We start from the raw sequence: 22,930 nt of genomic DNA, 5'->3' as shown, positions 1-22,930 counted from the left end.
TGCCTTTTGTAATCATTATTATTATTATTATTATTTTTTTAATGAGTTTGGTCTCGAGAGATTCATATTAGTGACCTCTGTTTTATGAGGCATGAATCTCAATTGAGTGGATTACTCCTTGAGATTTTTATAAGCTAATTTAGGGAAAACTATACAATGCTCCAAAATTATAATAACTCATTGTAGATTCATGCAATGAGCAGAAAAATGTGAAGGCTTATTTTTTTGTTAACTGAAAAATGAAAATAGCATATGAGACCTATAAGCCAAACCTTTCTTAAATTGATGTGATTATTTTCTAATAATGTATAGTTGATTCAATATATTAGATTTTCTAAATTAAGCTATCTATATTATTGTTTGAAAGTGTTTTAAATTTTGTAAATATTTTTTTTAAAGGAATCAATACATTTTACATTTATTATTATACAAGGCGAGATATTTTGTAGATAAAGAAATGTGTAGTTGAAATTTGTGTCTAGTGCTTCTTACAAATGGTTCATCCTTTATACATCTTGACTAGCCTAAAGACAAAAAAAAAAAAATTAATAATAATAATAAGAAGAAGAAGAAGAAGAATAATATAAAAATCTATATAATTTTATCTAAAACTTATAAACATTATGTTGAATATGTGATATAATTGTTAATAAAGCCGCTTCTCTTTCTACACAAATCTCTCATACCAAAGCATTAGCATTGTTTAAGTTATTTAGTAGTAAATTACTTCTATTATACATGCCCAAAAACTCATATTCACACACCTATCCATCACACTACCCCTATTTAATTGCAAGTTAGCAAAAATACGTTGAATTGCAAGAGCATGAAGATTGCTTGCAAAATTTCGATTTCTACTACATGCCAAAATTATCAGTCTTTTCAATCGTGCATAATAAGAATACTCCATAGTACTTAAAAACCATCATAATAGAAATAAATCATAAAAATAAAAGAGAAGCAAAAAAATTGTGCAATACAAAATGTAGATTATGTTTAATTTTGCCCTTACAAGTAGAAAGTTCTTAATCATTTCATTTTTCTTTTCATCTATTTTATTTATTTTTTGAAGTACAAGTAATTTGTGTTTTGGATGTTTGGGAGAGGAATTGTAGAATTTCATGTGTATTATTATTATTATTATTTTGAGGGGGTCTTATTATTTTTTTGATATTGAATCTTTGCAGCTTTTTTTTTTTTTGTGTTGAGGTTATTATTTTAACATAATCTTTTTGTGTTTTAGATATTAGTGAGAGGAAGTTTGTATTTTGGTGTAAATTAAATACGAAGTAAAAGGAAAAAAATATGTAAATTACTTTATAGCACCATTTTGTTATGGACTTTAAGAGCATGAAAAATTAGGTTTACAAATTTGATCTTACAACTAGGATTTTATAATTTATAGAGGTACTCTTTTAAACTATAAGAGAGAAAGAGAGATGGACCAAATGGACAGATGTGGACCGAAATGAACCATTGTGGACTGAACTGGATTGAAATGGATTGCAGTGACCTGAAATGGACTGTAGTGGACCAAATTGGACCGAAAATGCTGATGTGACTCAATATAAACGTAACAACATTAAATACTATCTTTAGACTTTTAGATATTATATAGAATAAAGATGACATACTATTTACTCACATAAATAGTCGATCCAACCATGAATTGAATTAGTAAATAGTGAGATTTATTATTATGTAAGAAGAGAGAGCGTATAGTACTCCTAACAGACATGTTGTTAGAGATATCTGTATAGCAAAGCTATCATTAACTGATATGTGCAGACGTTATCTAGCTCTCTGGCCATATCATTGAGGTCCAAATAGTGATTCCTCATAAGAAATAAAAACACCACTAGCAGTTTTGTCTCCCAAAAATGAAAAGATTAATGTGAAATAGGGCCGGGTTTCTGAAAGATCTCGTACTTGATGATTATAGGCTTGGTAATGCTTACTCTTTGTTCTTCTTCTTTTTCCTTCTTTTTGGGTGAAAAATGCTGCTTACTCATAATAAAGTCCACACTTTTTACAAAGGCCTATAACACAACAAATTTCCTCTATTATTAGATTTAAGAACAATGCATTTCCCCATGCTAGAGATCAAACAATTGCTGTATTTATCATTTGGGTTATTATATGGCCCTCGAAACTGTAACAGTTTGCATGAAACCATTTAGCATATAGGAGAATCAATTACTAAGAAAGATAAGCATAATGTTCCAACTTCCCACTTTTTATTATCATCCTGGTGAGTTTGTTGTTTTAGGCTTTTAGAAGAGTCTACCTTGTATCATATTGATACAACAGTGATATGCATTGCGTTCTAGTATTACTAGCAGCTTTCAAAATTTTGATAAACAGGCCGAGGGTCCAGATTGAAGAGTCCAATGCTCTGCTCTTCTCCAGCTGGTTTCTTATCTTCATTGAGCATTTCAAACAATAATGTATAAATGAGGCAGTCTAGCGTCCTTGGCATCCCACTCCTCACCAAATGAACGTAAGGTTTGCCTTGTCATCTGTACATGAGTGCATTTTCTTTGCTCATGTAGGGATTCCTTCAGGCACTTGGCCAACCAGTCTCTGATATGGCAACAGAAAAATTAGCTATTTTGTCTCCAATTCTGCGGAAAAAGAATTAACCATGTCAATGAAGAGACTAGTTTATATTTATCCATTGAATGTGGTGTAAGAAAATATGCTCTGGGTCTGAGGCATAGTCAAAGTAAGGGTAACCTTGAGCATAAGGGGTGAAACTGTGCGTACCAAAAATGATGTGTCATCCTTTGTGGCAATAAATGCTTCTCCAGAGAATGCCCCAGCTGAAGGAGGATAAGAGGTACCGAGGATGTTCATGTAACAACCGCTGTGATCTTAGCGCTAGGCCAACTGAAGTAACAGCAAGGTGCATGTTGGTCATTACACTAGCAACACATTAGACGTCAGGTCCAGGGATCACCTTGTTTCCTAATGTGATTTAGCCAAACAACTCGTCAATTGTGTAACGGAAATTTGAGCACTAACCCATTAATTGGCCAAATATTGACTCCAATGCAAGATTTTTCAGATCTTGACTTGCCACGCCCAAACAGAATTGGAGATTTGAAACTTGTAATGCTTCAAGTACTTCTGGGTTTGGCTTGAATAGTAATGAATATGAATCCACATCTTTGACTAAGTCTTATTACATCTTTTGGAGAGAGAAGATTATATCCATTTCTTCTATAATTGACACCAATGTGAGAGGTGCCTGCTTTATTAACAAAACAAAACTGTTTTAGCATCATCAACCGTCAGTATCTGTTTGATATAAGTTTTCAAGAACTAATTTTATTGACATTCATGTATTGCAGTTTTCAGATCAGTGTTTATTTCATAGGAGTAGTTCTGTCCAAATACCATGAGAAAATAAAGGAACCAGATTTAGTTCTATAGGCTACTCATGCAGGCTGAAATTAAGTTGATCTTCCTTCGTAAGTAATATCAGCTATTCCTAGCCTGGCTCTTTCATAGAATACAAACCTTAAGAGGATTCAGCCTATGCTCTCTCACACTAGAACTCCTCTGCCTTGCTACATCAAATATGGAGCCTGCTGCATTGAACAATAGCCGGTCAATCTCAGTTGACAGCAACTAGATGAAGGGTGTAATAGTTGAAACTAGTAAGACGTGGGACGCAAATATGTAGGAACCAGTATGTGTTTGCTAAGTAGTAAAGACACTTAGGAACCACTATATATCTCAGAAAAAGAGAAACTTCATACTCAGTTCATGCAATTCCTCAACCAATGTAAAAAATGTGAACAAAAAGGAAATTCAGAAACTAACCATGAATGTGTAGTGGCAGCATTTGGGATAAGGATGAAATCATGGTTAAAACATTTAAAAAATTTAAATTCTACAGTAGCTAGTTACCTTTTCAACTTTGCCTAAATGTTCAATGCCAGAGTCTAGAGTGGTAGGAGTCCAACTGGAGAAAATTATCACTATGATAATTGTCAGTTGTCATAATAAAACTTCTGCCAAGTTGACATCCACTTAATTGGTAACAATCTGTTGCAAAAGAAAACAGTTGAGGCTATACCAGACCACAAATGTGGAAAACCAATGCAAAAATAACTGCTCGTCAGCCAATTAAACATTCTGACTATTCATAGGCAAAATAAAACAGTAGCCAAGACAAGAAGAAACAGAAAACTCAAATGCTTGCCCGATTGAAATATTATCCTTTGAGACTGATCTAGTGAATTTCCCAAATGAACTGTGCACCCAATAAGAAGAACAGTATTGTTGAAAAAGAAATTACGATCAGAATCACATGGTAATCTTCTGCCTAGATAGCATTTGATGAGGCTACACTTAGATAGCTTGATGCTCCATCAATGCTACAAAAGTGATTGAAGGTGAAGGCTTTCTTATATGCTAAGAATTGCATACACCTACCTTAGTGAAATCAAACCTAGATGACAGCACACATAGTAACTGATCAACTGAAATTCTCTTTTACACATAAAATCATACAATAACAGTTTCATATAAGTATGGCAATTTAAAATATCATCCAATTTGCATAATCAGGGGGTTTTGCTATTCCATGGATATAATATTTTTAAAATTGGTAAGTTACACATGCATCCAATGAGTTTTGAACCCAGGACCTAACCCTCCACCCATACTTGGGAGAGGAGGAAGTGACATTTAAGTAAAGGCTTATTGGCACTATTCCATGCAGATATAGAACATGGAAGCCATGGCTAAAAAACAGCTCATTTGACAAAGAAAAAGACTTGTAAACTAATCAGATGACTTCCTGGAATATTAAATGGAGCAATTATCACATAAGGTGAAAAGATTACAAAAACTGAAACACTGGGAAATGGATAATATATACCTGCATGTGGAAATGCATGGTTCTTATCTTGCATAAAAGGGAGAGGAAGTTCCAAGTTCAGTAACAGAAATCCAATTTTTCCAGTTCCATTAATCAGCTGTATCCAAATTATAAAGCAGTTCTTTTGCTAATTGACCAGCCTTCTGCAGCTCCCCTCTTGAACAGAGTGAAGCTAAGACAGTGTAGAAATTGTCAAAGTTAAGAAATTTAGATCTTTTCCCTGATCGATCATAATTTTTAACCGCCTTCTCTACCTCCTTAACATCGGACAATCCAAACCCCAAATCAATTTCAGAGCGCCATGTTACAGACCTCGAAGCAACTGTACCAAATCCCTGCCGTTCATGAAGACTTTGTATATCTGATTTATGATGAGCACTATACCATCTTTGAACAGGAAAAAACATAGATGCAACTTCATTAAGAACTGTAATAGCTTCTTGGATACTTCCTTGCTCACATAAATCAACAAGAAAACTTCCTATTGACTCTGTTTCAACCTCAGTATCAACTCTGTTTATAAGCTCCACAACTGACTGAGACTGAAGCATTTCTCTCAAGATACTCCTGGCTTCTTCCATCCTTCCTTTCGCACATAGACCTCTGATCAAATACAAGAAACCCAAGAAATCAGGGGATTCACCTTTCTTCTTGAATTCAATAAAAAATCCTAGAGCCCCTTCCATGTCACCCTTTTGGCTATAGCCATTGATAACAGCACTAACAGTGAATTCCTCAGGCTTAAGGCATTTTATCTCCATATCATACAGAAGCCTAAAGGCTTCTTCCATTTTACCGAACTTGCAATAACCATAAATTAGTGAGTTATAAACATGTGTATTTGGTTTGAATCCCCTCAGAACCATTCTCTCAAACAAACGCTTGCCATCTAGCAATAGTCCCTCCCTACATAAAGTGTCTATCAATGTAGCATATGTAATTTCAGAGGGAGCTAAATCAATTCTCTCCAATGAATCAAATAACCTAAATGCTTCAACAAGGCAACCCTGACGGCACAAGCCATTTATAATGGAATTATAAGAGATGATGTTAAGGGTAATCCCCTTCTTTTTAACAAATGTACAGAGATCTAACGCTTTATCAAAATATGCTCCCTTGCAAAGTCCATCAACTATAATTGAATAATCAATCACGTCCATAAGAGGTAGATAATCTTCAGCCTCAACAAGAAGTTTGTATGCATCTAAAACTCTACCATGCTTTACAAGTGCCTTAAAAACAGAAACGGGAAGAGTGACAGCGGAAATCTTCTCCTTGATTCTGTCAAGAAATTGAATGGTGCTGTTGGCATCTTTTAGACTCAAGTAGAATGCTAATATCTTGTTTACCCTAGGTTCAACTAGGCCATATTCTTTTAAAAAGGCAGTCAAAATAGGCTGACTGAGCAAAACTTTTCCGCCACTAATAAGCCCTTTTAAGATTAAATAGTAAGACTTGAGTGTCACAGTTGACCCTTTCCTTCTCATCACCATGTAAACTTCACCTGCTGTCTCAGGCAAACCTCTCTTGCACAAGAAGAATATGGCAGCATTACATATAACATCATATTCTGGCCTTTGATTATTCAATCTGCAAACTACATTTAAGACCCCATTTGCACTTTGTGCTTCAAAAATTGCTCTGATCAACATCATGTGGATATTACCATCCAAAGTTAAACCTTTCTCATTTAGTTCAATAAACACTTCAGTGGCCATATCCACCATACCCTTCTTACAGAGCCCATTAATAATACTATTGTAGCATGCAGCTGAAGAAATAGATGTCCTCCTAAACTCATCAAATATCTCAAGTGCCTCATCAATTCTATTTACTTTACAATACCCATTGATCATTGTACAATAAGTAAAAGAATCTGCAACTATATCCATTTCTGGCATTCCCTTGTAAAGTACATAAGCATCTTCAAATGCCCCAACCATAAAGAGTGCTTTAATAAGTATATTACACATAACAATGTCCATACAAACTCCAGCTTCTTCCAATCTCCTCTTTGTTTCCAAAATCCCTGTTATATTTTCTTCCCCAATGTACCCATGTAACAATGTGCTATAAGTAATAACATCTCCAGTGACGCCCTTTGATACCTTATCAGCCTCAGATGTCCTCCCAAATTTGCACAATCCATTGATCACAATATTGTACGTCACAGTACTTGGACTAATTCCCCCCTTCTCCATCTCATCAAGCAGATGAAAAACCCGATCAAAATCTCCTCTCCTACACAACCCATTAATTAAAGTTGCATACATAAATTCATCCACCACAATCCCCAAATCATCAACCATTTTGAAAATGGAAAATGCTTCTTCCAATTTCCCTCTCTTGCAAAATCCCAACATAATTGCAGTGTAAGTTACCAAATTGGGCTGTACTCCATCTTTTCTCATCTTATTCAAAAAACCAACTGCCTTTTCCACATCCCCAAGCTTGGAAAACCCATCTATCAGTATAGTATAACTCACGGTATCTGGGTTTATTCCCCTTTCAACCATTTCTTTCTTCTTTCTAAACACCTCCATTAAAAGCCCTTCAGCTACATACCCACAAATCCAACTACTATAGAAAACCACATCAAATGCCATTCCTAGTCCTTCCTTCTCCATCCTATAAACCAAATCACCAACCTCATTCACTCTTCCCAACTTACAAAGAGCACTCACAAGAGCTGTATAAGTCACAACATTAGGTCTCAAAGCACCTGAACTCACAGCATTTTCAAAAAACCCTACAGCAAGTTCAGGTTTCCCAATCTTACAAAACCCAGCAATCAATGAAGTACAAACAAAATTATCAAAAGGGTATCTAACATTTTCGTCTGTCATCAACTCTAGCACCTCAATTGCCCTACCCATGTTTCCCTCAGAGCTAAATCTAAGAATCAATGAAAAAAAAGTGAAAGAAGAAGGCACAATACCATTGTTTCTCAAGCAAAATTGCAATAGTGATAGTGCTTTTTCTGGGTTGTTTTGTTTGGTACAAAGGCCTTGAATCAAAGAGTCCCACATGCGAGTTTTGGGGGCTATCTGATCATGGGTCTTCATGAAATGCTCTGCTTCATCAAATTTGTGTGATTTGAGGAGAGCCCATGTGAGGATTGAGTGGGTGTGAGAGTTGGGTTTGATCTGGTTTGAGCTCAGTTGAGAGAAGAAGTGGATGATTGAGTCGTACCTGTGGGTTTGGGAGAGAAAGAGAAGGAATTTGTTGATAGATTTGAGAGTGGGAGTGAAACCTCTTTTGAGTAAAGTTTGAAGAGAAGAAGAAGAAGAAGAGTGGAAGAGTTTGGTGTTGGAGTAAAACATTGTTTTTGGAACAAAGAATTTTGGCCAACGATGTCGTTGGTTGCTGTTAGGAAGAGAGGGCCAGTTTGAAATATTTTTGTGTGTTTCAATTGAAATGAGTTTATTTTATGGTTTAGAGAATAAAACTGAAGGTATAACCATGATCATGCATGTTTTTCTTTTCTTTTTTACATTATTGGATCTAAAAAAATAAAATCCCAACCATTAAATTGACTTTCTCTGTTTCAATGAAATAAAGAGAATTTGTTCCTATTTAGTAAAAGACTTTTGTTGTTGTAAAATAAATGAGTTTAAACTCCATCTACACAAACAAATAAAATAATCCAATGGTACGTGTCTTTGGTAGTAAAAAACAATATTATGGAATGGATGCATAAGTTTCTAATCCTATTATATTTATTTTTAAAAAAATTAGGATGAAAAACTATAAACTAATGGGCTTCTCATACTACACTTTTTTTAATGATTTCCAATTAGAAAGCACATTTATTTTCAAAAATTTTAGATTAAAATGCATACCCAAAATTTGAAACCGTTCGTATTCATACCCGTTGTATTTTAAATAGCAATAATTAAGTATAATCCTCGTGAATGAATTTTTTTTTTTAATGAAAAATCTGGTTATCCAATTTAGTAAACTATTTAACAACACCATTGAACGAGAGAGACCCATAAATTTTGTTCTTTCATCAAAATGTTTGTTATGGGAATTTAATAAAATATTAAGGTTGAAATTTTAAACGACACTAAAAATAATAAATAAAAAAACATAACTTTTTTTTTTCAATAAACTCGAGAGTTACAATAAGAATGATATATTTTGAACTATTTCTGTTAAAACACTCAAAAGATGTAAGTTGAATTATAATTTAAAGGCTTTTGGCATGAAAAATAGAACCTTTTTTTTTTTTTTTGGAGAAACATGAAAATAGAACCTGGGATTGTACTTCAATCTTTTTTTTTTTAATCTTTATTGGGCCTTGGGGTTTAAGTCAAATAATAATGACAACATCAATGGTATTTGATTTATATGTTTTGAACCCACAATCCCTCTCCCCCACTATTTATCTATCTATGAATAAAATAAAATAACAATGTAAGAAGGGTACCATTTTGCGGTGGGCATTGTCTAAATATAAAATTTTAATGATATGGAAGAATTATGTTTGAACCATTTTATGAAAGACCTGGTAAATTAGAGTGAGTTTAATGCTTTAAGAGATACAAATGACCCAAAGGGGTCAATAGCAGCAACAGTAAAGGTAGACAAGTGGGAAAAAAACCTATATAGAAGAAATATTTTGAACTTATGTCCACTTTACCACTTTACTACCTATCTCAAGTAGCTGAGGCAAAAAGTGGACCTTAAGACTAATCTCACAGAGTTGCCCATCTGCGGTATAAATGACAAGAATGGCAGTAAATGTAGACTTGTGTGGAAATAAGGAAGAAGCCGGAGTAATATGATTGCAGCATGCAAAATCAATATAAATCAAGGGGATTTATTTGAGATGACAGACATTGTAGTAGAAGAACGGGACAGAACCTAGTTAATTGGTGCCTTGACATAGGCTGCAATAAGTGGAGGCGATTTTGATGTACTATTAGCAAGAGGCTCAGGAGCAGAGAGTGCAGAGGGACTAACAGTAGTAGCCTGGTGAGAGGGAGGCTAGAACTGGTTCTTGAGTTGCACCTCGCAATGCTTAGTAACTAAGTAACCATGGCAATGGGAGATACTTACATAAGGCGTCCCACAATAGATTTGGATGCATTGAGAGAAGTAGTCATGACAACATTTGGAGATGGCATATACATAATGGAATGGTTTTCTTCAGAGATGAGCTGTTTTGACTGTACCCTCTAGAAATAAAGTAGTACAATGCAAAAGATAGGCTCATGTGTGCTCAAAGTCCTCTTGAATAGCCATCATGAAATGAATAAATTTAAGGTGATCCCAATAAGTTGCAACTAGCTTTGCATCTTTTAAACGAGTTAGTTGAAGATATGTAGCAGGCGATTATTCACATAGGTTAGTGACCTGGGAACAAAAATCAACAATAGATTGATTTGAACGTCATAGGTTGAAACTCTCAAAAAAAAATAGTCAATGTAAATTTGGGCCTTGATTGGATATTGCAATGATGGATTGTGCAAATGATTATAGCATTTAGGTAAAAAAAAAATCTCACGCGGTTTCGAGAGTCCTAAACTTTGACATTAGGCTGTTGATGGAAGAATTGAAGTATTAATAAACCATGATAAATGTAATAGATATAACATATATAACATTTCATGGTTTAGAACTTTATATTAAATATTACAAATTTAAAAATATATCTAGTGTCACATCATTTCAGATTTTAAATGATACGATTCTCTATACATTATTAAATCCAGAAAATAAAATATCTATTATGAAATGGGATGATCTTATTCCACCCAATTTATCATTTAAATTCCAACAATTATTACATGCTAGTACTACCCTTATTGAAAGGTTGCTAGAACAAAATGCTAAATTACCACATAGGCCAACTCATAATGATCCAATCTTGAAGATTAGTCATTGACAACTAGTAAACTTGTATGAGTTGAATACCTTCTTACTGAAATTAGGATCAAAATCATATTAATCCAACGTTGAAAGATTAGTATTGTAATACTAATGGCATCAACAACCAATAAACTTGTATGAATTGGATACCATCTTACTGAAATAAGGATCCAATAGAAGAGTAGCTAACTTCAATCATTCATGTCTCAACAAATTTCATAACAAAGTAGCAAACAACACATATATATGTCATATGAAGTAACATCAAATTTTACTTTTTGAAACAGGGCACATGTGACAATGTTTTAGAATATCCACAGTATAATTCAAAAATTTTGAACATCCATGCACAATGCACTGTTTAATTTCGTTGCAGAGGAGACCATCCTTTCTCCAAAGACAGAGAGCTGAGTTCAATGGGTTTTCTTTTTTCCATTTTAATTTTTTTTCTCACCCAACCACATTGCACCAATTGATAAAATCAGAGGTTTAAACAACAAAGTATGCTTGATTGTAATCAAAAGCCAGTGGGCCCAGGACCCATCATTCAAAGTGGGACCCTTTTCTATCTTTATGCTGACATGGCTGAAAAGGAATTTGGTTGCTTGAAGCATGTGAATGTAAAATTGTAACCGAAGTTGGCAAAAGCCCAAAGACAAAACTGAAAGTGCCTTCCAATGTTACTTTGCTACGTATTTGGCGTCCACTTGTTCACAAGCAAAATGATAAGCCCTGGTGTTGCAAGAATGCAAGAAATCACTCTCCAACGGTTTCCATCTTTTCCATGCAAGATTATCTTCCAGCTCTCCTCTCTCTCTCTCTCTCTCTCTCTCTCTCTCTCTCTCTATATATATATATATGTACCCATGGCCTCCCCATTTCTTATTCTCTAACATCTACAGATCTCTCACTCTCTCTCTTTCTCTTTCTCTCTCTTTCTTTAAGAAAGTGCTCTATAGGCTTTGAAAAATAGTATACAAGAAACAATGGCTTGGGATCTTATGCCTTTCTTGGCCATTGTTCTACTGCAAGTGGGCTATGCAGGGTTAAACATCATATCAATGCTTGCCATGCAATCTGGCATGAACCCTCTTATTCTCGTCGTTTACCGGCTAGTTTTTGCAACCATGGCAATCGCACCTTTTGCATATTTCATGGAGTGGTAACTATAAGAACTCAAGAGTTGATATTTATTCACCATAGCTTTACTTTAGTCACATTTTGCTTGTTTGGTACTGGTGGGGTTTAGACTTTTCAAATAGGAATTTCTTTTTGATTTCTTGAATTGGGCTTGATAAGTAACATATAATTTTTTTCCTAGACAGAAAACCAGTCTTCATTAAAAATCAATTAGAGTTTGGGCTAAGAAAACAACAGAAATGAGCAGAAAACAATATGTTGTATATATCTAATCAAGTTTTTCATTCTTTTGGGCTTTCCTTAAGTAACTTACCAAAAAAGAAAGGGTTTCCTGGTGGAAAGAGAAAGCATTTCAAAAGAAAAGATCTTTAAAAGTTCCTTGAAGATATTGAAACTTCTGACAACATATAAACAAAAACAATTTTACAGTGTGCTATGCAAAAAAGATAAAAGCAAGTTACATCTGATGCAACTCTTGCTTAATATTACATCGCTAAAAAAATTTTATTAGATAACTATCTTGAAAATCACACTATTTAGTTATATGTTTTCTATGTTGTTAACATACATGCCAAATTTCATGTGAACTAATTTTAATTTATTATTTGATTTATAAATTCATGTTCTGTACATAAATTTAAAATTCAAAGAAGAAAAAAACCCCTTTAAATTTTATACATAGATAAGATAGTTATTGATTTGTTATTATTTTGATATTCTACAAGCCTATAAATTATAGAGAGACAAAATAATTCAATAGTGAAATAGAAAGTTATTGAGTAGTGTAATATTTGACAAATGTTATGCACTTGAAGCCAACCCATATATGTACCATGTCACTTCTTCTTGCAAGTGTTAAGGGCTAGCTAGATCGCTAGCCTCTCATGGTTGCCTCGCGTATCACATGATTAGCACATGGAAGAAGGGATCCTTCCTGGCTATGCAAATTAGAAACGTATGATTAATATGTTTCACCTAATGTTTCAACTACTTTTCTCATACCAATCCTCATCAGGTTTTCCTAAAGTTCTTTAAATTCTCATTGGTGCAATTCCTCTTTTACATGACCACAAATCTTAGCACTTTACTCTTTCTCTCTCTCTCTCTCTCATATTATATGTTGCATGGGAAGCTTGCATATTTTTTGATTCCTCATTTCTATTTAGCATTCAGTTCACAAGTCTATGCTTGTTTATAGAGGCAGAAGTACTCTTTGTCAACATTTTCTTTAATGGGCTAATCAAGTGCCAGGACATTTCATATCTTTCTGCATAAGTAAATGCTTGTTCATCATTAACTTTAGAACAATATATTGACATTTCATATTTCCCTGCAGGAAGACGAGACCCAAGATAACAATACCTATTTTTCTCCAGTTATTTTTGTGCTCCTTAACAGGGTAAGTTTTTAATTCTGTTCCAAATGTAGTAGATGAAATATTTGTTCAATCTTTGCATAGGTAGATTAAATCTTCTAGTCTTTTTTTGTCTGCCTGCCCAACACAAACATTTTAATGTGTACATTTTATCTTCTACTCTTTTGGTTTTCTTTTTACAAATTAAGTTGTCCTAAATTACACTTTAAATGCAGGGGAACTGGAAATATGGTCTTTTACCTTGTAGGTTTAAAACACTCAACCCCAACAATTGGTAGTGCATTAAGTAATACACTTCCAGCATTCACTTTCATCCTGGCTGTCCTTTTCAGGTAGTTTATTCAATTTTGTTTGTTCATGAAAATTAATCTTGGTTTCTTTCTTCCAATTCGTATGAATTGAAAGTTTTTGGCTGATGTTTTTGTAGGCAAGAATCTGTGGGAATTAAGACCAAGCCAGGGCAAGCTAAGGTAATAGGGACAATTATATGTGTAGGTGGAGCCCTTTTATTGTCATTCTACCATGGACACACCATTGGTATAAGTGTACCTAGCATGCAGTGGACATATGCTGAGAATATGGAAAAGAATAGTTCCACTTCTAGCAGCCATGGAAACGCCATCATAGGCCCCTTGCTTTTTATTGCTAGTTCTCTCTCTTGGTCAGTTTGGTTCATAATCCAAGTAAGTTTAGCTCCGATAATTCTATGAACTGCTCAGATGGATCTAACAAATATCACCCAAGTTTTTCTTTTGGTTGTACTATTGGATCATTTGCCAAGTTCTACTTCAAATATTTGGTATATGGTCCATGGCTCAATCAATTACTGAGATTCATAACTTATAAAGTGAGAATAGTTTTATATTGGTTTGTGTTACATTGCGTGCATGGTTCAAGTGCAAATTTTCAGGTCTTGATAACTCCTTGTACTAATTCATTTTATAATTTCAGGCAAGAATGAACAAGATTTTTCCAGCTCCTTATACAAGCACCACATTGATGTGTTTCATGGCTAGCATTGAGTGTGGGATCATTGCCTTATTCGCCAAACACGACATTTCTGCATGGTCGTTGAGCAATCCAATGTGGCTTGTTGCATCTCTCTATGCAGTATGCTTCACTCAATTTGCCAACAATAATTTGCATTAGTGTTTCTTTCTTTTCTTTTATTTTTCTTGGGACAATGAATGCTTATTTCCAGGCCTAGGAAATTCTCTCCAAAAAAAGTTGAGTTGACAAGGTTAACAATTTCACTCACCATAATTGATGTCAAATATCGTTAAGCTAGTGAGCTCTCCATTTTTATGTTTCAAACACTTCTGGCAGCCATTTCTATCAGGAGTTAGTACACCAAATTAAGTTGTGAGAGTTCTAAAAAGTTTTTAAGTTAGCCAGATGATGTTTCATACAGCCTATAAATTATCAGTTATTTGAACATTCAAGATAGTTTAAGGCCCTAATTTAAAAACCATGCTGATTTCAGGGGATTGTCAGTTCTGCACTAGCATTTGCCATCACTTCCTGGGCTATCCAGGTGAAAGGTCCTCTCTATGTCTCGGTGTTCAGCCCCTTGTTGCTTGTTATCGTGGCTATTTCCAGCTGGGCCCTGCTTCATGAGAAATTATATGTTGGAACGTGCGTATAAAAAGAAAAAAAAAATTACTTACTAATTTGTTATTATTTTGAATTCATTTGAATCGGAGTTTTAATTTCAGCTTGTTGCTTGGTTATTATTATTTTGAATTCATAGAAGTTGCTTCAAGTCTGTTGTTTATAACAAGTTTGATCAGCATATTTTTGTTACTAAACCTATATGTTTAATTCAGTGTTTTAGGGTCTATTTTAATCGTCCTGGGGCTCTTTGCGGTTCTATGGGGGAAGAATAAAGAGATGAAACGGATTAGTGCTATCGAAAAGATAGAAACAGCAAAGCTAGATGATGCCATGATCCAGAAGGACGACTTGGAACTGCAGGTGATTGCAAAATCAGATGGCAATCTTTATGTCACAACAAAAAAGGAGAAGCAACAAGAAAATTAATCCAGTTCGGCATTTATTCAAGAAAAAGAAACAGCTGCACAACATTTCTTGTCACAACTCGTGACTCTCTATTTACTTTGCTGTAGAGGTAATAATGGCTTCCACATTCCATGAGGACTCCAATGAATCTTAAATTGAGATGTTATTTCTGTAATCCATGAAATGCATGCTTGTGTTAATGATTTCGAGTTTTCAATGGTGTTGCTGCCTTTGCTGGCTCATGTTTCTGGTTCATAGTAAGGATGATTTGTTTGGCAAAAAAAGGGAAAACATAAAAAGACAGCTTATGGATACTCCATCCAGTTTTATTACATTTATAATGTAAAGTTGCAGAGAAGTTTTGTTACTCCACAATAAATATGTTATACAATCAAACATACAGCCAAAGATTTTCAACAGAACAGCATGAAAATGTTAGGAAAGGAAATCTACACCAGTCATCACAAATTCAAGAGTTGCCTTGGGTTTACTTTGATGCTCAAGATTGTTACCAAAACACACATTTACATAAGGTTAACTATTTCCCATCTCATTGATTGAATAAGTAAAAAGATACATGTACAAATGGCTACCCCACTTGTAATTTCAAGCACCAAATGGAAAGCATATGATTCACATTAGTTTACTCTGGGTGAGAAGTCCAATAAATCAGCCCACTGCAAGAAACAAAATTTGAGTTAGTGAAAAAACTAGCCAGTAGCACAACATTCTAAACATTACGGTGATGTATAAATATATCTTCAGAACTGAAAGCAGGCACGTGTGTGTGTGTGTGCGTGTGTGTGTGTGTGAGAGAGAGAGAGTGAGAGAGAGATGGTCATCTTAGACCCACAAGGCAGCAAAACCCTTCTAAGTTATCATAAGTGTGCTCAGAACCGAGTTATCATCAATGTGCTCAGACACGGCGTTGAGTTGCAAGTTGACTGATATTTAGGGTGAAAACAAAGTCATTTAAACCAAAAGGAATTTTTTTACAAGATTAAAATTTAATTCTATTGAAGAAAAAGTCAGCCAGCAAACCTAATTACTGAAACAATATCTCAAAACAAAAAAAAAATCTTTGGTAAGCTCCACATGCACCCGGTGGGTTTTGAACCCACAACCTTACCCTCCACCCATTCTTCTTGTGCAAGGAAGAAGTGTCCTTTGAACTAGAACTCATTGGCAAAACAATAGTCTCAAGATGCTCTCAAACATGGAAAAGCGGAGGGAAAAAATTCGGCTAAAAAGTACTTATACATCACCTAAAAATACATACTTGAAAAGGCAGTACTGATATGGTAATGTGCTCTTGAAGTTGTGCCCTCACATTTATAACTAGGAGACAAAGTACACAAATAAATCAATCTTAAGCTGAAAGGCCTTTTTTTACCTGATCAACACAAACACACATTGCAGGACACCCGCAGTTCCTGTCCACACAGATGGGCCAGTTGTTACAAGTGAATCTTGTATTAATAGGCCCACTGATGCCGCTAGAGATACAAAGGACACAACATATGCGAAGAAAAGCCAAAGCTTCAATCTGTTGCAATGATGGAAGGATTAGCAGCCATCAACTCACTCAAAGGAAAAAGACAAGGGTGCAATTTCTCATGTCAGATAAATCTAGGAATAATGCAATAGAACAGATACCAGCACCACAATGGAGAGATCAGTGCTTCAAAATTATTTATTAAGAAAAATCTAAGAGAGATCATTTTGGTTGAGTTTCGTCTGATTAAGGCATAAAAATCTTAAGGATGTCTGAACTTTCCCCCAACCAATCAGAGGTCAAATCACAGTATTCAGATCATTGGCTCATTGCTTAATTTACCTAAGTCAGTCATTGCTTGGTCTGACAGGAGAAAAGAAGAGAATTTTTTTTGTAAATAAAACTTTACATGGAATGAAAAGAAGAGAATTTTAAACCGTCATACTCCAATGGCAAAAGTCACATTAAAGATTAAACCCAAAATAATTCCCACATCATTTTTGTTTTATTTAATGCTTATGTAACATGAGTGTACATAAATAAACATCTGATATATATATTCTTATAAGTTTATTCACATATCCATACATACTACGAATATGTATTGAAATAATTATATAAAACAATAGGCATAGACATTTGTAAACTAAGATGGACTTTTTTGATAAGTTTTATGGCAATAAAACTACCTCAGGAAAATTACAAAGCACGAGATAGCTTAAAGAATTGCTATTAAAGGAATTAGACTCAAAGAGAAATGGAATTCATAAATTCTGTTAAGGTGCCACTGTCATTGAGACCCACAACCATGGACCACCCACAAAGTATTCTAAGAAACAAGAGCTTCAATTACATCTCCGACCCTTCACATTTTCAAAAGGATGAAAATTTCCCTCCACAAAAGCCATATCAAACAAAACAGAGAGAAGTTCCACACACCAAATGTGCGTTTCCCAATCCAATTCTACCAACCAACTTGTAAATCCATTACTCTACACAACATAGCCCAGTGTTCTCCAAAGAGACTGAAAACATAGCCCCATAGTTCACAAGCAAACTCACACTGCAGTAAGAGATGATCCCACAACTCCCCACTATGACGGACTTGATCTTGTTTTATCACAACTCTTTTTAACATCAATGCCAGTATCTTCCCCACATTAAGAACAAACTGAAGTGCATATCAGGTTTTTTTTTCCCATTCACTTTCCTTCATTGGCTTTCCTTAATGACTCACTCCCAAGTAACCGGACTAGTGGAACCTTTTTTTTTTTTTATAAGTAACATTACTAAAAACAGAAAAAAGTGCCACCCAAGTACACTAGTAACCGGACTAGTGGAACCTTTTTTTTTTTTTATAAGTAACATTACTAAAAACAGAAAAAAGTGCCACCCAAGTACACTAACTGTATACAGAGGGACACACAGGACAAGAAAGAAAACAAAAAATCTAAAAATAAAAAATAAAATAAAAATCTAGGAAAAGCTCAAGGAGGCCAAATAATCTAAGGAACCCCAATCATGAAAAGCTCAAAGCATGCTGAACTCCTGTTGGCAAGGGTTGTCTGGTCGGCATAAAATAGTCTCATTGGGAATGCAAGTTCACATTGCAAGATTTGGAGAGGCGGAATAATAAAACTTTTGAAGGTGTTAAGAAATCTATATCAAGATCAAGTATGCTTTTTTGTGTTTTTTGTTTGAACATAATATTGTTATTGGCAGGGTATCTTGTATTTCCTTTGCAGAGTTTGTGGATTTCTCAAACCTTATATTGTAATTCAATGTACTTGATTTCTTATTTCATCAATAAAATTTGTAAGTAAATAAACACCACTAACTATTTTTCCTCTACACATTTTTTTAATTTTCTAGAACTTCATAATTCTTAAGAGCATTTTTTATATCAATTATGTGTCACTCTTATATACCTCTAGTGTACTAAGGTCATAACTCATAACTCATAACCCATTATTTGTGTTTATCTTACTTGTCAAAAAATAACATCTTTCTTGATTTCTCCATGTAATTGATGAGGTTATGCACTTCCAAAACAAAATGCATAATTCACTTGATTGGACAAGTTATGATTCTTAGGTACTATGAAAGAATCTTAGGGTATAAATTTATCTTCACTCTTTCAGCTTTTCCAACTTCATTTGAACATGAAAAAACGAGACCTCAACAAGGGAACATACTCAAGAACGTTTTTATGAGATCATTTGGAAAGTTTTTTACCTCTACAAGATACATAGTTTTCCAAAAGAATTGATTATAAAAAATAATAAAAAATAAAAATAACAAGAAATCCAAAAATATATGAATAAATTGGATAGTATGCATTCTTATATTTCATATATGCAACTATTCAACAAATAAAAGCCCCTGATGCATTAAAAGCCTGCACCCCCTCCTAACTCCTAATTACAAAATCTTATTACATAATGTACAACCAGGTACTAAATAGCGATATTCTGTGTTTATATGTGTGCATGCACACATTGACGGACCTAACAATTAAGGTCCCCTAAATGACCCCCATATTCTCATGAAGAGTGACTGTTGAATTTCAACTGTCTGCCTAACAACAACCCTCCTAAATTCTGTACTTGAGATTGGTTTCCCAACAATTGAGACAATTTTTATGAAATGGATGGAGTTTGCACTCTCGCACCTTCGAATTTCCAAGGACAAATGCTTCATCAACCCATATCCTAAGCCTGCTCTTATTCCTCCTACTTTTAACCTTTCTAATCCCTTTAAAAAACTAATCCACACTCAAGTAAAATGTCTATCTGACTCTCACCACACACAATTGAGTCTTTGTCTTCAGCATTCTAATTTCTAGATTAGCATTCAACCAATATAACAAAATCTCCATCAATCGGTAAAACCTAGACACTACCTTCAAAAATCAGCAGTACATTTGTTGCCCATATTCAAAATCTTCATTACACATCACCACTACTTCAAGAACCCGTGTTCTAAAAAACCAATACCAATTTCTTTTAAATTTACAATAATTTTTTCGTTGCGTGTAACTAGTATGGGTATGGACCACTGCATCGAGTCCCCAGATTCTTTTTATTATTATTATAAGTAATCATCAAATTTATTAATGAAACAGGTTACGCATGCTCATGAAGATGAACACTTACGAACAAAAAAGAAAATGAGTCAATGAACCCCAAAATTCTAAAAGACCCAAAACAATTTTTACACTCCTTTATGATAAATCTTAGTGCAATTAGCTATTATATAGACATTAAATCTTAAATTTCTGGCCAATAGTACCACAACATTGTTTATCGGTGCTCTCATTTTGAACTTCAAAATTCAATAACACATTTGAACTCGGATTGAAATATCAATGACAATTCTCGAGCAAAAAAATCAAAAAATCCAAAAACAAATAAATAATAAACACAGAGAGAAAGAGAGAGAGATTACAGACCTCCACTCGCCTTCTTCGTAGGGAGAGTAATCGATGTCTTCTTTCCTAACGCAATTGAACATCAGAGCCGCAAAAGAAGCAAAAAATCCTACGAAACCAGCAACAACAAACAATCGAATCAAACCAAACCCTAATTAACACGATCGATATAATTACACAGAAACCAAAAAAAAAAAAGAGACTGACCAGGAAGATAGTGGACGAAGGAGACCGAGACGGAGCTGCAAACGACGGCGTCCACCCAGAACCACCACCCGGCGCCGAATACGGCGCCCGCCACTCCTGGCCCGAATATTGCCCAAAGCTCCGACAAATCCATTTCTGCGATTTTTGGAGCGATAAGAAATTGTTGGATTTTGTTTGTTTCTTTTTAAGAGCTGAGCTGATCCACTTCCAAGCCTAATGTGATGAATACTGAGAATTTGCTGTGCTTCCTTCCCAGTATTCTATTCTTTCTTTTCTAGTGTTATTTCTGTTTTCCTCTATATTTCCTTTTTATCTTTACTTTATATATATTTTGTCCTCGTAAAATAATAAATAAATATAAACCTCTAAATATAATTCATAAAAAAAATTATAAAAAAGAAAAAAGAAAAAAAAATCACTAAGATACGGTTTGAAATCCACTTATTTTGCTAAAATTAAAAACTTTTTTTAAAAGTATTGTAAATTAAAATAAAAATTAGTTGAAATAGTACTATGAAACTCATGAATAGTACCAAAAAGTACAGTAAGACTCATAAATAATAGCAAAAATAAGTTAAATAGTAAAATAAATTGACTTTCTAATCAAGGACGAAATTGGCTTTTAATCAGGGACGAAACTAAGATTCACACTTAGGGGGGGGGGGCCGAAGTCCTTTGTTAAAGATTTTAAAATTTTGAAATATCAATACTAGAGGTGGACAAAGTTGCATATTAGCATTAATTTATTAATTATTATTTGTATTTTTTATTTTGAAAAAAATTAATAATAAGATTTTATAATTAAGAGTTTTGCAAGTTAATTAACACGTCTTAATATTTTCAAGGTCCAACTAATATATGGATGAAGCGATCAATATGTGACATAGGACTTGTCTCTATGGCTATGAGGGTGGAGTCATTTGAGAGGGGCATAGAGTTCTCAAGTGAGAGAGACAAATTGGGTAAAGGTTATTGGATTTTTGTGATTTTTTTTTTTTTTTGCTAGAATTTGTAATTGATTTGTTGTTATCATTTTTGTTTAGACCGAATTTATGATTTGTCAAAAGATTTTCTTATTATTTGGATATGTGCATTTTTTTTTTATTATAGATTTTTCTTGTTATCTATTGTTGAATTTCTTGGGCCAGTTTGTAAATTTTTTGGGGAAGGGGAGCCAAGTATATAAGTTTAAGAGCCAAAATTAAATTTTTTTTTGTTAATATACATACTAGTATTTTTTTTTTTCAAAGGTTGGGGGGGGAGGGGGGGGGGTGGGGGCGGAGGGCATGGCCCTCCAGCCTTTGAGTAATTCCGTGACTTCCGTCCCTGCTTTTAATTTAAAGTCAAACGCACACTAGTATAATTGAGATTGAGATTATCTAAAATAACCTTATGTTTTATTTTAGAGATTATTACAGATTTTGAATCAGTTCATTTTATTTTATTTTGAACAAAAATCAAACTTAAGCTCGAGCTAATGAAAGTGTTAGATTACCCATTTAAGCTCGATTAGTTTCCTTACCAAACAAACTTGAGTTTATTCATAAGTTACTTCAACTGAATGTAACCATCTTTGGTTTGTTTTTCTATAAATATGGAATCATATATTATATTAAAGTTTAGGCGTAATTATAATCTAAATCAAATTAAAATTAACTTGATTCTATATAAAAATAAATAAAAGTCCAAGTTATGTCCAAATTTTATTTTTATTTTTTTAAATTTGGGTTTCATGCGAGCCTTTTACCCAATGTGATTAGTTAGCCTTTTACCTCAATTTACTTATAAAAAGCGGGTAATGAGATTCTGACAATGGGAAGACCTCCTGAGGCCAATCTGGCGGCCCAAATGAAAGAGTTTATGGTCTAGCCTATATCCTCCTACCCCTTTTGTGTATCCCCTGAGGAGTCCTAGGCTTAATGGTGAGTTACTCCTCTTTTGTTGTTCCTCACAATGTTCTCTCATGTGTGTCTCTCGCCCTAAATTTTTTCAACCCCCTTTCTCACTCCTTCAACTCCTAGTTATAGACTTCCTTTACTAGGATTGTCATGATGATAGAGAGGCTTTTTAGGTAAGTGGGGCCCCTTTTAGAACATATTCCTGACCAGATGGGGCCTACTTCTCAAGACACATGTGACAGTCTTGAAACTTACACCTACTGCCAATTAGTTATTGGCAGGTGATTTCCCCCAAGGCACTACCGTTGCCAAACAGCCATGTCCTTGATATGTAGCAAATTTTATGGACCGGTGTGTCCTACTACCTGTTACTGGGCTTGGGGTTCTCGAAATGTTGAGGTTGATGGGTTGGGCCTCTATATCACGCCCGTGCAATGGACTAGACCTCTATATCATGCCTATACAAGTTCTAACCATGAAACCCAAGGGGACTACAATAAAAACAAGCATTAAAACATTGCTTTGGGATTCGGTAGTTTTAACTTTTAAATACCTATAATTTATATATTTATTTATCTTCTTATGTTTCATGAGGTTG

The 22,930-nt window shown here is 34.3% G+C and overlaps 3 protein-coding genes across 9 annotated transcripts; 1 reads left to right on the top strand and 2 right to left on the bottom strand.

Moving 5' to 3' along the window:
- Window positions 1–2,209: 2,209 nt before the first annotated feature.
- Window positions 2,210–8,305, bottom strand: LOC112025049 (pentatricopeptide repeat-containing protein At5g57250, mitochondrial). Of its 7 annotated transcripts, none has more exons than XM_065782854.1 (6): window positions 4,892–8,305; window positions 3,916–4,053; window positions 3,523–3,593; window positions 3,025–3,253; window positions 2,767–2,924; window positions 2,210–2,624 (listed from the first exon to the last, which is right to left on the bottom strand). In XM_065782854.1, the coding sequence occupies exon 1, from the start codon at window positions 8,212–8,214 to the stop codon at window positions 4,981–4,983; it is 3,234 nt and encodes a 1,077-aa protein (XP_065638926.1). In that variant the 5' UTR covers window positions 8,215–8,305; the 3' UTR covers window positions 2,210–2,624; window positions 2,767–2,924; window positions 3,025–3,253; window positions 3,523–3,593; window positions 3,916–4,053; window positions 4,892–4,980. The 7 variants fall into 7 exon arrangements, with proteins under 7 accessions (XP_065638926.1, XP_065638928.1, XP_023913471.1 ...); XM_065782856.1 differs by having other exon boundaries at window positions 2,767–2,889; XM_024057703.2 differs by having other exon boundaries at window positions 2,767–3,253.
- Window positions 8,306–11,679: 3,374 nt separating this feature from the next.
- On the top strand, window positions 11,680–15,575 carry LOC112016747 (WAT1-related protein At1g09380). Its single transcript, XM_024049242.2, has 7 exons — window positions 11,680–11,930; window positions 13,245–13,307; window positions 13,499–13,615; window positions 13,711–13,966; window positions 14,235–14,393; window positions 14,767–14,918; window positions 15,110–15,575. Exons 1-7 carry the CDS (start codon window positions 11,755–11,757, stop codon window positions 15,321–15,323), a joined length of 1,137 nt encoding a protein of 378 aa, XP_023905010.2. The 5' UTR covers window positions 11,680–11,754; the 3' UTR covers window positions 15,324–15,575.
- A 188-nt stretch (window positions 15,576–15,763) lies between these two features.
- Window positions 15,764–20,749, bottom strand: LOC112025051 (uncharacterized). The gene is made up of 4 exons (XM_024057709.2): window positions 20,435–20,749; window positions 20,249–20,336; window positions 16,696–16,848; window positions 15,764–15,979 (listed from the first exon to the last, which is right to left on the bottom strand). The coding sequence occupies exons 1-4, from the start codon at window positions 20,565–20,567 to the stop codon at window positions 15,946–15,948; spliced, it is 408 nt and encodes a 135-aa protein (XP_023913477.1). The 5' UTR covers window positions 20,568–20,749; the 3' UTR covers window positions 15,764–15,945.
- Between the last annotated feature and the right edge of the window lie 2,181 nt (window positions 20,750–22,930).

The sequence above is a fragment of the Quercus suber genome, unplaced genomic scaffold (genome assembly GCF_002906115.3).
Source record: "Quercus suber isolate HL8 unplaced genomic scaffold, Cork oak 2.0 scaffold_318, whole genome shotgun sequence".
Classification (NCBI taxonomy): Eukaryota; Viridiplantae; Streptophyta; class Magnoliopsida; order Fagales; family Fagaceae; genus Quercus; species Quercus suber.
The sequence above is the reverse complement of the archived record's forward strand: the minus strand, read 5'-3'. Positions and strand labels throughout refer to the sequence as shown.

Excerpts from the sequence above, each read along its gene's own strand:
- LOC112025049 (XM_024057703.2), bottom strand. The coding sequence starts at position 8,214 with ATGTTTTACTCCAACACCAAACTCTTCCACTCTTCTTCTTCTTCTTCT.
- LOC112016747 (XM_024049242.2), top strand. The coding sequence starts at position 11,755 with ATGGCTTGGGATCTTATGCCTTTCTTGGCCATTGTTCTACTGCAAGTG. Across the intron at positions 13,967-14,234 it reads CAGTTTGGTTCATAATCCAA|GCAAGAATGAACAAGATTTT; the intron begins GTAAGTTTAGCT and ends TTATAATTTCAG. Across the intron at positions 14,394-14,766 it reads TTGTTGCATCTCTCTATGCA|GGGATTGTCAGTTCTGCACT; the intron begins GTATGCTTCACT and ends TGCTGATTTCAG.
- LOC112025051 (XM_024057709.2), bottom strand. The coding sequence starts at position 20,567 with ATGGATTTGTCGGAGCTTTGGGCAATATTCGGGCCAGGAGTGGCGGGC. Across the intron at positions 16,849-20,248 it reads TACGAAGAAGGCGAGTGGAG|ATTGAAGCTTTGGCTTTTCT; the intron begins GTCTGTAATCTC and ends TCATTGCAACAG. Across the intron at positions 15,980-16,695 it reads TGTGTGTTTGTGTTGATCAG|TGGGCTGATTTATTGGACTT; the intron begins GTAAAAAAAGGC and ends TGTTTCTTGCAG.